Here is a 14,535-nt window from a genome sequence, read left to right on the forward strand (position 1 = left end):
TATGGATAGAGTTGTGCGCAGGAGGATGGATGTGCTGGAAATGAGATGTTTGAGGACAATGTGTGGTGTGAGGTGGTTTGATCGAGTGAGTAACGTAAGGGTAAGAGAGATGTGTGGAAATAAAAAGAGCGTGGTTGAGAGAGCAGAAGAGGGTGTTTTGAAATGGTTTGGTCACATGGAGAGAATGAGTGAGGAAAGATTGACCAAGAGGATATATGTGTCGGAGGTGGAGGGAACGAGGAGAAGAGGGAGACCAAATTGGAGGTGGAAAGATGGAGTGAAAAAGATTTTGTGTGATCGGGGCCTGAACATGCAGGAGGGTGAAAGGAGGGCAAAGAATAGAGTGAATTGGAGCGATGTGGTATACCGGGGTTGACGTGCTGTCAGTGGGTTGAATCAAGGCATGTGTATGGGGGAGGGTTGGGCCATTTCTTTCGTCTGTTTCCTTGCACTACCTCGCAAACGCGGGAGACAGCGACAAACAAAAAAAAAAAATATATATATATATATATATATATATATATATATATATATATATATATTATTTTTTTTTATCAAACTATTCGCCATTTCCCGCGTTAGCGAGGTAGCGTTAAGAACAGAGGACTGGGGCCTTTGAGGGAACATCCTCACCTGGCCCCCTTCTCTGTTCCTTCTTTTGGAAAAGTAAAAAAAACGAGAGGGGAGGATTTCCAGCCCCCCGTTCTCCATATATATATATATATATATATATATATATATATATATATATATATATATATGAGACATCTCTAGAGAGAGAGAGAGAGAGAGAGAGAGAGAGAGAGAGAGAGAGAGATGGAGGGAGGGGGGGTTAGGTTAAGAAAAACAGAAAAAAATGCCTATATATACAGTTTTGGAAAGAAAAGGGTTTTTAATCTTCAAAACCTACATTTCTCTCTTATACAGTCTGCCCCACAAGCATGAGAACATACCCATATGAAGGACAAGAGTTTATAGAAAACCTGTTGGATATGACCAAACTTAAAAGCAATAATGAAACACCTTCAATGGTGATTCAGAGGTGGACTGAAATACAACTCTTCCAAGGGCAAAAGTGTGCCACAGACCCTACTTTGATTTCATCCGACAAAAGGTTATATGAAAGACAGGGGAAAAGGCCACCTTCTCACATAAAGCCCAGGTTGAGCTGACAACACTAATTCTTAATCCATGAAGAGAAATTTCTCTCTGAAAGGAGTTACAAAGTAGCAGCATGCCTAAATAAATGGTTCAGTTTCTGATGAAGTCCAAAAGATCTCAAAAGAGATACAACTACACATAAAGTTTGATGTTTTCTTCTAGATGTCTTCTAAGACTGGATGATGAAAAGGTTATTTCTAGTTGACAGTCATGTTAGCCAAAATACTAGGGTTCTGGTTTTATGTCGACTCAGATGTCATAAAAGACATGGAAGATTCTTGAGTCTGTACACCATGCCATTCTTAACCTCTCGTCCCAGAGTCCAAGGCTGAATTGAAAAGAGATTTTAATAAGATGTTGAGGGGCAAAACTACCAGGAAAACCAAGGTTAAATGCCTAAAAAAAAGACTTTAGAAAGTTTTTACTTGAGTGCAGATCAGAAGCAACCAGTCTCCATAGAGAAACATTGGCTTAGTTTATCCCAATCAGGTTACCAGGAAGGGTTGATTTGACCTAAGTACTCAGGCTGGGTTACAGAAGTGAATTATGTTAAAGAAGAACTTAAAGGGATGATAAAGTGGTACTGGTGATAAAGGTTAATGTGTACAGAAGTTTATGGACATTGGCAAGTACGGTAAAAATGAGTGAACAACTAAAGTGACTGGTATAGCAAGGTTTGGCCACACCGACCTAAAGTACTGTGACTTAAAAGTTACCTGGCATTATACTAATAGTGATCACTCTGGATGTGAACAATTAGTGAACTTTTGGAAATCTTTCATTTAATGTTGTGAATAAGGTTTTGTTTGTATTTGGCCAAGATTATTTTTGTATTCTTTTGTAAATAACTAAGTAGATTTTTTGCTTTGCTTCAATGACCTACGCAGGAATTCATTTGTGTTTTAGATTTTTTTCTGTAAGTGAGGTGAGGTGAGCCCTGTGTACTCTGCTATAGGTGCTATTTTGTTTGAGAGCAGTTTCACCTAATTACACATATTTCTCCATAAATGCTTCATTTCATCCTTACCTTACACAGTCATCATATTCACAGGCACATATACATATATGCATGCATACTTTACAATTCCAATCTCTTCTTTCACTTACACTATTCTTGATTCATTCCATTTAAGCTGTGTAACACCCTCCCAGATTCTTGGTGATAGAACAATTGCACAGCTTTCTTTCTGTCTTCCCTGATAATTTTAATTCATTCCCATCCATGCCACTGCTCCTTCCATATCCTCCCACAACTTGAACTCAACTTTTCATTTTGACTCCATACACCCTACCCAAGGATATGGGTTTACCCAATCCTAAGCACATCCAAACTATAGCCTTTCAATTTCTCAACAAGCTCCCTCTTTTCTTCTCACCACTCAACCCGGTAACGTTCAGAGCCATCACTCTCAATCATTTGTCCCTTGTATTCCTAGGCATAACTGGTGGACTCCAGTGCCACTTCTTAGCCTTCAGTGCATCACCTGACAAGCCACTGGCAGAGGCAACTCCAGCACAGTGTTCCCAGAGGTAGTGGGGCTCTCAGAATGTTCAAAAGACTACAATTTCAATACACCTCGAGTATACTGGGGGACATAGCAAAGCTAGTTTTGATAATCTACACCACAGACAAGGTGTCTGTTGCAACTCTCCTATATCTAAAACTGGAGAAAAAATTCAGAAGCAATGCACTTGTTCTGAGGACAAGAGATTCACTTGGAGTACCACTCTTAAAGAAAGGATCCAATTGAAAAACTCCTTTCCTAAAAATATTTATGATGACACTTTATGATCTAAATAGGGACTCTGCACATACAAAACATACTCCATCGATATAAGAGGCTTGGAAAAAAAAAGCCTTTTAACTTAACCAGGCACAGAAACTTTCTCACTAATTCTAACAGAAGTAAGGCCTGTGAGAGCCTTCTTAATCAGGAATCAGACAGCCACAGTATTCTTCATCAGCATATAAAATACACACCCTATCCTTAGAGCAATCTGGGAGATGAAAACCATGAAATCAACAGCTCCTATGTTGATATGACAAGACTTCTGTACCTCCATCCAAGGACCCACACCTACAAGTCACTTGAAAAATGGATGCCCCATGTTTGATGTGCCCATCCAAACCACTAAATAAGTCACTGGAGGTCTCCAAGGAATGGATTAGGAAGTTCTCCACATTGGTCGCATAATCAAGATTCAAAAACTTCCCTGTGAAATGGTGTTGGAGATCTGCACTTCCTGTAAGACTATAATAACTATGTTTACTCATAACATGACGTCTGTGTTGTAGCAGTTTGCACTGCTGACAGTGATGCATTAATTGGCTGCCTAGGGTCAAGCACTTGGGTTGAAATCTGGGCGGTTGGCCCAGAGTCAATCTAGCTATTCATCTTCCCTCAGGGTTTGGTCAATAAATGAGGTACCTAGCTTTGATTTGGCAAATGACAGTTGGGTGAGAGAGTATCATTAAATTTAAGGGAGAATAAAAAGGAAGGAGGTAAATAAAGTCTGTAAGACAAGAGAACAAATGGGAACATCAGTGAAGGGGCAAATGGGGAGGTAATAACAGGTAGTGGTAATGTGAGAGGGAGATGGAGTGAGTATTTTGATGGTTTGTTGAATGTGTTTGATGATAGAGTGGCAGATATAGGGTGTTTTGGTCGAAGTGGTGTGCGAAGTGAGAGGGTCAGGGGGAATGATTTGGTAAACAGAGAAGAGGTAGTGAAAGCTTTGCGGAAGATGAAAGCAGGCAAGGCGGATGAGTTTAGATGGTATTGCTGTGGAATTTATTAAAAAAAGGGGTGACTGCATTGTTGATTGATTGGTGAGAATATTCAATGCATGTATGGCTCATGATGAAGTGCCTGAGGATTGGCAGAATGCATGCATAGTGCAAAGGGGATAAAGGTGAGCGTTCAAATTACAGAGGTATAAGTTTGTTGAGTATTCATGGGAAATTATATGGGAGGGTATTGATTGAGAGGGTCAAGGCATGTACAGAGCATCAGATTGGGGAAGAGCAGTGTAATTCAGGATGTGTGGATCAGGTGTTTGCTTTGAAGAATGTATGAGAAATACTTAGAAAAACAGATTGGTTCCCAGTGAATGTTGGTTTGCGGCAGGGGTGCATGATTCTCCATGGTTGTTTAATTTGTTTGTGGATGGGGTTGTTAGGGAGGTGAGTGCAAGAGTTTTGGAGAGAGGGGCAAGTATGCAGTCTGTTTTTGATGATGGCTTGGGAAGTGTCAGTTGTTTGCTGATGATACAGCGCTGGTGGCTGATTCGGGTGAGAAACTGCAGAAGTTGAAGACTGAGTTTGGTAAAGTGTAAGAAAGAAGAAAGCTGAGAGTAAATGTGGATAAGAGCAAGGTCATTAGGTTCAGAAAGGTTGAGGTACAAGTAAATTGGGAGGTTACTTTGAATGGAGAAAAACTGGAGAAGTGAAGTGATTTATATATCTGGGAGTGGATTTGGCAGCGGATGGAATCATGGAAGTGGAAGTGAGTCACAGGGTGGGGGAGGGGGCAAAGGTTCTGGGAGCGTTGGAGAATGTGTGGAAGGCAAGAACGTTATCTCGAAGAGCAAAAATGGGTATGTTTGAAGGAATAGTGGTTCCAACAATGTTATATGGTTGTGAGGCATGGGCTATAGATAGGGTTGTGCAGAGGAAGGTGGATGTGCTGGAAATGAAATGTATGAGGACAATATGTGGTATGAGGTGGTTTGATTAAGTAATGAAAGGGAAAGAGAGATGTGTGGAAATAAGAGTGTGGTTGAGAGAGCAGAAGAGGGTGTTTTGAAATGGTTTGGACATATGGAAAGAATGAGTGAGGAAAGACTGACAAAGTGAATATATGTATCAGAGGTGAAGGGAACAAGGAGAAGTGGGAGACCAAATTGGAGGTGGAAGGATGGTGTGAAAAAGATTTTGAGTGATCAGGGCCTGAACATACAAGAGGGTGAGAGGCATGCATGGAAGAGAGTGAACTGGAACGACGTGGAATACCGGGGTTGATGGACTGTTCAATGGACTGAACCAGGGCATGTAAAGCATCTGGGGTAAACCATGGAAAGGTCTGTGAAGCCTGGACGTGGATAGAAAGCTGTGGTTTCAGTGCATTACACATGACAGCTAGAGACTGTCATGTGTAAAATAGCTTAAAGAATGGATTAAAACCCAAAATTTCGATTTGCTTTTATAAACAAAAAAAAAGAACAAAAAGTCAGAGATTGCACCACTTTTGGAAGGTGCGAGTTATGTAAATAACCCCAAAGAAGCTGTCAAATGTTAATAAACCACTATAACCAAGTGTTTAGTACAAGAAAGAATAATGACACTGATAAGAAATAATTACTTGTTATGAGAAACACTCACTTACTGAAACAAACTTATCAGAGAGACATAAATAAAGCAGTCGTTCAAGTCGTAGAAAACTCAGCATCAGGGACAAGTGAAATTCCATTTACCTTTCTAAACAAAAGAATGAAGACTAGTAAAACACAGGTTTAGAATTATTGCGTCAAACCCAAGTGAAAACCCAGACATCCAGGGGGAGCAAAATATTTTGTGTTCCCAGAAGTCCCATATAATGTCAGTAATGCCATTGATTTTTCCTTAACACTGTTTTGATAATCTTATTCTAAAGTTAAAGTATATTCATTCTTTTGTTATGCATTATGTCATACTCCAGTTAGTTTGTAAATTTCTTTTTATTTATAGTCATTATGAATTATCTTCCTTCTTCATGCTGCGATGAGCTCTCTCTAGTTTACTTATTGTACTTAGTTTTCCTTTTGACTCTTATATGGCTTTTATAATGTGTTTATTAAGTGAGAATTTTATTTCTTCTAGTAGGGGGAGGAATTCTTAAGACATGCAAGGGATTTGGGCATTTGTTTATGACAGGGATGTTGCAATGTCATTGTAATACAAGCTGGATGTAACATTCCAGCCACATATTTTGTGACCGCACAATTTTTGATATTCATAATGATAACAGATTGTATCCCTCGACTTTGTATTTTATATTCTGCAGTGTAATTTCATGGCATGAGGTTACATCTTTGTTATATACAGAATTTATGGGATGGTCTTGATTAGGGTCTCAGCTGTTCATAACATCTCAGCTAAAAAAAATCAAAGATTTGGGAATTATTGTAAGTGAAAAGCTTGAACTTAAACAACACATTGACAAGATAGTGCTTTCAATCTATATAATAGGTGAAATGAGTTTGAGGGCATCTGCAACAAGAGATAGAAAGTAAATGAGAGAGAATACAGAAACACTTCACAAGTAAAATCTATAATCCAGAGCATATGAAATACCATGAAAGATTAAAAAACTAGGGCTATACTGTCTAGAATGTCAGAAATACCTAATTACCTATTTGTACTGTATGGGGAGAAGGGGGCCCTATCACTTGAATACTATGATAAAATTTCTTAAATTCATGTACATATACTGTATGTATTAACCAAGTCCTCAGTCAATTTATTCCATTCATCCCGCACTTTTCTAAAAAATACAATTACTTTACATCTCTATTTACAAAATTTAATCCTTATGCCTCTTAAAGAAGTGTCCATCTTCTCAATATCTTTTAAAATCTTAAAGATTGTGATTAGGTCACCCTTTATTCTTCTCTCTTCCAGGTTGAGTAAATTAAAAATATCCAGCCTTTCCTTGTAGCTTAGCTCTCTTAATGCTAGTGTTATCTTTGCAGCCCTACTTTGGACCTTCTATATGAGCACTTTGCACTTCTTTAGGCACGATGACCAAACCTGAGAAGCATATTGTAGTCTTAGCCTTACATATGATATGAATAGCTTGCTAACTATTTCCTCATCCATATACTTGAAAGATATTATGATATTTCTCAGTAGACAGTTTGTCACTTTAACTTTTCTCCTAATATGGGACTCTGGTAAAAGATGTGGGACAATGATGACTCCCAAGTCCTTCTAAAGATTATTTCCTGCTCGGTAATAATCTGTCCCATCCCCATTACTTCACATTTACTCAGGTCTAATTTCATCAAATGGAGTCTGTTTAGGTCCTCTTGTCAGTGCAATCCTCCTTGCTTTTCTCTTTCATCATGACTTTTTCATCATCTGCAAACATACTTTGGTATGAGTCCATACCATCAGGCAAGTCATTAATATATATCAAGGAGAGTAACAATCTCAGAATCAAACCTTGTGAGACTCTGCTGGGCACCTCAACCCATTTGGAAAAGGCTCCTGTAACATGAGTCCTTTGTTCCCTTTCACCGAGATAATCCATCCATAGCATGACTTTCTTCCTTATTCATGGTGATCTACCTTCTAAATCAGCCTCCTGAGGTACAGTGTCAAATGCCTTCTAAAGACAGTTCACCCAACCTTCCCTTTTGTCAAGGCCTGAGCTCACTCTCTTGTAAAACTCTAAGAGGTTACACCTGACCTCTTTTCCCTACAACCATACTATGTATCATTTAGGAAACTTCTCCTTCGTAGAAAGTCATCTACTTGCCTGCTAATAATCTTTTCCAGAACCTCACACACTATGCCTATCACTGAAACTGGTCTGTAGTTCAACGCCCGGTTTCCTCTCTTAAATGTGTTTGCCCTTTTCCATCCACATGTCAATACGCCTCTCTCAAGTGACATCTTGAACAGTATTTCAGCAGTTTATCTAGCCTATTTGCACACATGATGAAAGTTCATCAGGAACATAAGCCTTGTATGGGTCAAGTACTTTTAGTGTTCTGTTACCATTTTTTCTAGATATCTCAGTGACTTCCAAAACCCCCTCCCCACTTCCATCTCTGAGGTGTTGGATTTATTGTGTTCCACTTTTGAACTTGTTATTCAGTTCCTCATATATCCTTACAACATCCTCTACAAATTTTCTCTCTAAATCTCTTAGTCTTATTAGCAGCTTGTTAACTCACAACTGACTTTTAACAAATTAATGGAAAAGTTTTGGAATTTCACCTACCTTGCTTATAATATTTTTTTAAAAGTTTCTTTGTTTCTCTTTTTTCAACCTGTTGTACTCATTCTGTGCTCTCTTATCCCTTGCCAATGCTGGCAAGGTATGATGCTTTATGACATCATTTATTGAACCATTCCTTCTTCCTTCTTAACAATCCCTCTATATTAGAGGCTTGAGGCACCCATGCCTCAACTTCATTGCAAATTTCAAAGAACCTCTTAACACAAAGCCCTGGTTTAAAATTACTGAGTTCCATTTTCCAATCTACACCACCGTAGAAATTAATGAGGTATTGTAGGTTCTGCGGTTATATCTCCTTCCTATTTACTGTCTCACCTCTTCTCTTTTATTGTCTTCTTTCACCACATACTGAAACTTGAGCATTATGCAATTACTTCTTCCAGTGGGTATATTGTATTGTATGTTCTCATTATCCATGCTAGTATGAGTGAAGATAAGATCTAGTAATAACAGTGCAACAATTCCTCTCATCCTAGTATGCTCCTTGACATGTTGGTATAGGAACTTTTCCTGTGCACGCTCTAAAAACCTGTGTCTCCATACTCCCTATCACCATGGGAATGCATAATTCTCTGGTCTGTCTCTTTATAACTGAAAATCCCACTTTCACTACTTTATCATCTCTAAAGAGTGAGTGTTTCACTACTTTATGTACCATCATGACTGCTCTTTCACTGTTATTGTTGTATATTCATTAGACTTTTTTGCAATTCTTTAGAGGAGGATATAATAATAACATCATTATGCTCTTCTTCCCTACAGTTACTATTCCCATTATGTACTGTCTGAATGGGCCATCTTCTATTATTTCTTGATAGTTCATGCTCTCTTTTATTAGGAAGGCCAATCCAACCCCTTCCTTATCTCTTTTCTTTTTTGCTATCATGTCCCCCTTTCGGCAGAACAGGTAAGAGCAAACATTTGAAGTCTAGTTCCTTAACATTAACTATTAAACCATCAACATCTGAATACATAACTTTCAGTATGACCTTACCATCTCCTATCACTCTTGCCCTCTCAGTAGTTCTAGCAAGGTTGCTCCATCCTCTTACATGTGGAATCTCCAGGTTTTTCTCTTCTGACAGAAGTTTTTGCTTTTCTCCCTCTCTTCCTTACTTCTGTCACACCTGATAAACATCCCACTGAATCCACTATGCTCTTAAGATTCTTTGCCTTTCTAAGTACTTCCTGACTTAATGACTCCAAGTCAAACATAACCACAACTGGTTACCCCTTACATCTTCACTATATCCTTTTCTTTTTAAGATAAGCCTGGCACCATATAGAATGCTAATAAAACAATATTTTAATCCTGATAACAGCCAAACAAGGAAGATAAAACAATCATTCAGTCAAAATAATTCTTCAAAATATGCCAGAAAAGATTTCATATCAAGATACATGACTGTCTAGCAAGGAAGTTGGAGCAATTATTTAATTCAATACCTGGAGAAATAGGAAATATGAATGAAATGACCAAAGAAACATTCAACAGAAGATTAAAATCATTCGTAAAGGCAATATCTGTTGAACCTAGAAAAGACAACTACACCAGAGGAGCAGCAGTCAAAAAAAAAAATATCAATAAAACAAGCAAAACATATAAAACATGTAAAGGGAAGAGGAGAGGCAGTCAAGAAAAATATCATTCAATAACTGTATGACCTTTGTACCCAAATGAAAGTATCAACAAAGAGTTCTGAACACTATTGAATGAATGTGGCTGTACAAATGTCTGAACCGTTTTCTTGTTTTAATTTTTCATGTGTATGGTTGATGAGTGAGAATACATGTATAACGACTATACCACATGCATATGTTTCTCTTACACTCAGCTTCCCCAACTGTCATGGCATCGACTGAAGGGATCCCAGATAAGTCACAGGTGATGGTTTATAATCCTTCAGAGGGAGGGATTTGTAATCAAGTTTATATGTAGGTATGAGAGACAGATTTAAGTGCTGCACTATTCAAAGAATCCTCATTAACAAATGTAATTAACAATGTAAAGTAGGCATTCCCTTTCTCATCCTTGAAAGAACAATATTATGATACCAAAGACCTTGGGAAAGTGGTGGGAGAATAGACAACAGCAGTATGCTTCTTTCTTCATTCAATTATATCATTCAAGTTTCTTAAATCTTTTATATCAATTGCAAGTACAAATCTTTTCTCAGAATTCTAGTCCACACTAACACCTCTAAACAAGATTTTATTTCCCTCTTTCACCTGATTCAAGATAGAATTCTACTTCACTCCATTTTCATCCATGATTCATTTCCTATTTGTCATTCCCTTCATCTAGTAGTTATGAATCTATTCACCTGAACTCACCTTCAGTAACATGAAATATGCATTTTCCATTTCAGTATTTATGCTTTTTTTTCCTACTTGATCACCATTTCCTAAGTCAGCAAGATAGTGCTAGGAATAGAAAAAGAAAGGCCACATCCTGTCACATCCACTCTTTAGCTGTCATTATAATGCATTGAAACCATAGCTACCTATCCTCATTCATGCCCCACAGACCTTTCCATGGTTTAACCCAGATGCTTTACATGCCCTGGTTCAGGCCATTTCTCAACCTTTCCTCATTGATTCTCTCCATATGTCCAAACCATTTCAACATATCCTCTTCTGCTCTCTCAATCACACTCTCTTTATTACCACAAACTTCTCTCACCCTTTCAATACTAACTCAGTCAAACCACCTCACACCATAGACTGTCCTTAAAAGTTTCATTTCCAACACATCTAACCTCCTCTGCACAGCCATAACTATAGCCTATGCCTCATGTCCACATAATATTGTTGGGATATTCCTTTAAACATACCCATTTTTGCCCCCTGATAATGTTCTCACTTTTCACACATTCTTTAGTGCTCCCAGAACCTTCATCCTTCCCCACCCTATGACTCACTTCTGCTTCCATTGTTCTAACTGCTTCCATGTCCACTCCCAGATATCTAAAACACTTCACTTCCTCATTTTTTCTCCATTCAAAGTCACACCCCTACTAACCTGTTCCTTAACACTGCTAAACCTAAAAACCTTACTTTTATTCACATTCACTCTCAACTTTCATATTTCATACACTCTTCCAAACTTCTGCAGTTTCTAATTCAAATCTGCCACCATTGCTGTATCATTAGCAAGCAACAAATGACTCAGCTCCTTGGCCATCTCATCCCCCACAGACAGTATATTCGCCCCTCTCTCTAAGACTTGCATTTACCTCCCTTAACACCCTATCCATAAACAAACTGAGCAACCATGGTGATATCACACACCCCTGCAACAGACCACCTATCTACAACAATTTCTCTAAACATACCTTAACAACCTCTGTTTGAATTTGCATATCACAAATATGAGTTAGTTCCTTTCTTCTATGTGGCATAAAATAACATACAGGAAAAAGTCCTGATATTATAGTAAAACTTTCACAGATTTCATCATCAGTTTCTATTTGTCCTCATACTTAAGGAAGTCATTTAGGTATGTGATCACATTCTTTCTCAAACTCACATTGTAAACTTGGTCCTTTCTTCTGAAAATACATGCTAACGTTAATATTACCCCTTCCATTGTTACTAAAGTAAACAATACTCTAATGGTAACAGAATCATATAAGCAACATAGATTAAAATGCTAATTTTTTCCTTCCACTAAGCAAACAGTATTTGATTCATCCTCTTAAACACATGCTTGCCTTTCCCGCCTAAGCGAGGTAATATCAAAAACAGATCCCTCAATTGGATAAATCACTGCTTTATTGCCTCTTCTATTCCTACATTTTGAAAGCAATACTAAAGGAGGGAGGGATTCCCAGCCCCCTGCTCTTTCCATTTAGTGACATGCAGGAGATACATACGTAATATTCTTCCTTCCTTGTCCCCAGGGATAAATTGAAAATATGCTATATAAAAGTGCAAACACTCACCTTGCTACAGGATGTAAGAAGTGAAGACAGGTGCAGTGAACCCCCAGTACTGGTACTAGTAGTAAGAACAGGTGGAGGAGACTTGCTATTTGTACATTTGCTAGAGGATGACCCTTGAGTTTTTGAGTGAGACAACTTGGGGATCTTAGCCTGGGGACCTCCAGATGTCTTAGAGCTAAGAGAGTGCTTGCGAGGAGTAGCACGTGGGGCACTTGGGCTGAAGAATCGCAGGACTGATGACAGTGGAAGGCATGACGGTTGTTGCGTTTCTTGAACAGCTTCTGTTGCTGGATCTGTAATAGTCTCTGATAAGAAAGAAAAAGATGTTGTGTTTTTGTTAATATCAGCTTTATCTGCATTATCAGCTAACTCAATGCAGCACTGCATTTCCTCAGCTTCTGCAAAAAGCTATCATAATGCATATCCAATGTTCTATATCTATTTCAAAAATGCAAATTCCTACAGGGTTTGTATAATAAAGCAATGAAAATGGCATCTAGAAACCTTCATAACCATCCTTGTACAAAAATAGCATGTACACCATTCACTGGGAGAAAAGTATGTAGTCAACATAAAGTATAAACTAAATCCACAAAGTCTTCCTTGCAATTATCAAGCACGGCAGCACATGCAAAAACTTTCCTAACCATTATAAGGACAATGCATATCTAATGAAAATCCCATGTCATACATCCATAGCATACAAAATGCAGAGAATATCATATGACTGTAGTTTTTACTTACATGAAGCAGTTTCTGCCTTCTTGTACAATAAGATCAAAATGAGCAAATGTTGAGATTTCCAAGCTGATGAAGCAACCCAACTAAAATAAGAAAACATGTGAATAGGAAGGGAATGGATGCAATAACAGATATAGAAGAGTTCAAAGATGTAACAGACAACTGGAGCAGCAGTAAGGTTGTGACTATACAGAACACTAATGCAAAAATATAGTTACAAAAAAATAATTCATATGAAAATGCCTTTAATGATAATAATGAGTAAATATATTATGCCACATCAATTCATCATGACTATTCTTACTTTAAAGGTAAATGAAATAAAATACAACCCAAACATTTGGTTTATCACTAAACCCCATTACTCTACCATGCTCTCTCCCCAGAGTACAAATTTCCGAACTTCATATCATCAAAACATGCCTGATGTCTTTAAACAAGGCAGGGTGGCTCAGCAAAACCTTTCATGATCTTCTGGCTACTTCTACTTTAGCAAAGTCGCTTCCATTGCGCAGCCTTCCCATTAGACCATTGGCTTTCCTTCTAAACTTCTCCCTTTCCCACTCTTTTCATATATGAATGCCATATTAATCAACTACTATACTCTTTCCATGATTCTGCAACTTCCTTTAATTTTTTCAACTGTCACTCTACACAGCAGTGTGAAAGTTTTAAAAGAAAAGCACAGCCAAAGCCTCTTTTGAATGCATGAGCATGATACAGGCAAGGGGGAAAGGGGGGATGGATGATAACAGGTAGTGAAGAAGTGAGGTGGAGATGGAGTGAGTATTTTGAAGGTTTGTTGAACGTGTTTGATGATAAGAGTGGCATATGTAGGGTGTTTTGGTCGGGATGGTGTGTGAAGTGAAAGGGACAGGGAGAATGGTTTGGTTAACAGAGAGAAGGTGGTGACACCCTTGCAGAAGATAAAATCCAGCAAGGTGGCAAGTTTGGATGGGAATGTATGTTGAATTTATTAAGAAATGGGGTGACTGTATTGTTGACTGGTTAGTCGAGATACTCAATGAATGTATGGATCATGGTGAAGTGCCTGAGGATTGGCAAAATGTATGTATAGTGCCATTGTACAAAGGCGAAGGGCATAAAAGTGAGTGTTCAAACTACAGAGGCATAAGTTTCTTGAGTATTTTTGGAAAATTGTATGGGAGGGTATTCACTGAGAGGGTGAAGGCATGTACAGATCATCAAATTGGGGAGGAGCAGAGTAGTTTCAGAAGTGGTAAAGGATATGTGGGTCAAGTGTTTGCTTTGAGAATGTGTGTGAGAAATATTTAGGAAAACAGATGGATTTGTATGTGGCATTTATAGATCGAGTGAAGGCATATGATGGATTTGTATGTGGCATTTATAGATCGGGAGAAGGCATATGATGGATTTGTATGTGGCATTTATGGATCTGGAGAAGGCATATGATAGGGTTGACAGAGATGCTTTGTGGAAGGTCTTAAGAGTATATGGTGTGGGAGGTAAGTTGCTAAAGCAGTGCATGCATCCTGCCAATCCTTAGGCACTTCATCATGAGCCATACATACATTGAATATCCTCACCAACCAGTTAACAACACAGTCATCCCCTTTTTTTAATAAATTCCACTGCAATAACATCCAAACCCACTGCCTTGCTGGTTTTCATCTCCAACAAAGCTTTCACTACCTCTTCTCTGT

At 38.3% G+C, this 14,535-nt stretch overlaps 1 protein-coding gene across 3 annotated transcripts in view; it reads right to left on the reverse strand.

The window, feature by feature from the left end:
* Positions 1-14,535, reverse strand: part of LOC139750874 (uncharacterized) — a 92,404-nt gene that overhangs the window by 47,205 nt on the left and 30,664 nt on the right. For 2 of the 3 annotated variants that reach the window (XR_011713242.1, XM_071665727.1), the window contains exon 2: positions 12,110-12,414. Coding sequence is in view for 2 of the 3 variants with exons in the window: in XM_071665727.1 (XP_071521828.1) it covers positions 12,110-12,414 (305 nt within the window). In the remaining variant the exon portion in view is untranslated. The remainder of the gene's footprint in view (positions 1-12,109; positions 12,415-14,535) is intronic. The other variant, XM_071665742.1, reaches the window with a different exon arrangement.

The sequence above is a fragment of the Panulirus ornatus genome, chromosome 1 (genome assembly GCF_036320965.1).
Source record: "Panulirus ornatus isolate Po-2019 chromosome 1, ASM3632096v1, whole genome shotgun sequence".
Taxonomy (NCBI): domain Eukaryota; kingdom Metazoa; phylum Arthropoda; class Malacostraca; order Decapoda; family Palinuridae; genus Panulirus; species Panulirus ornatus.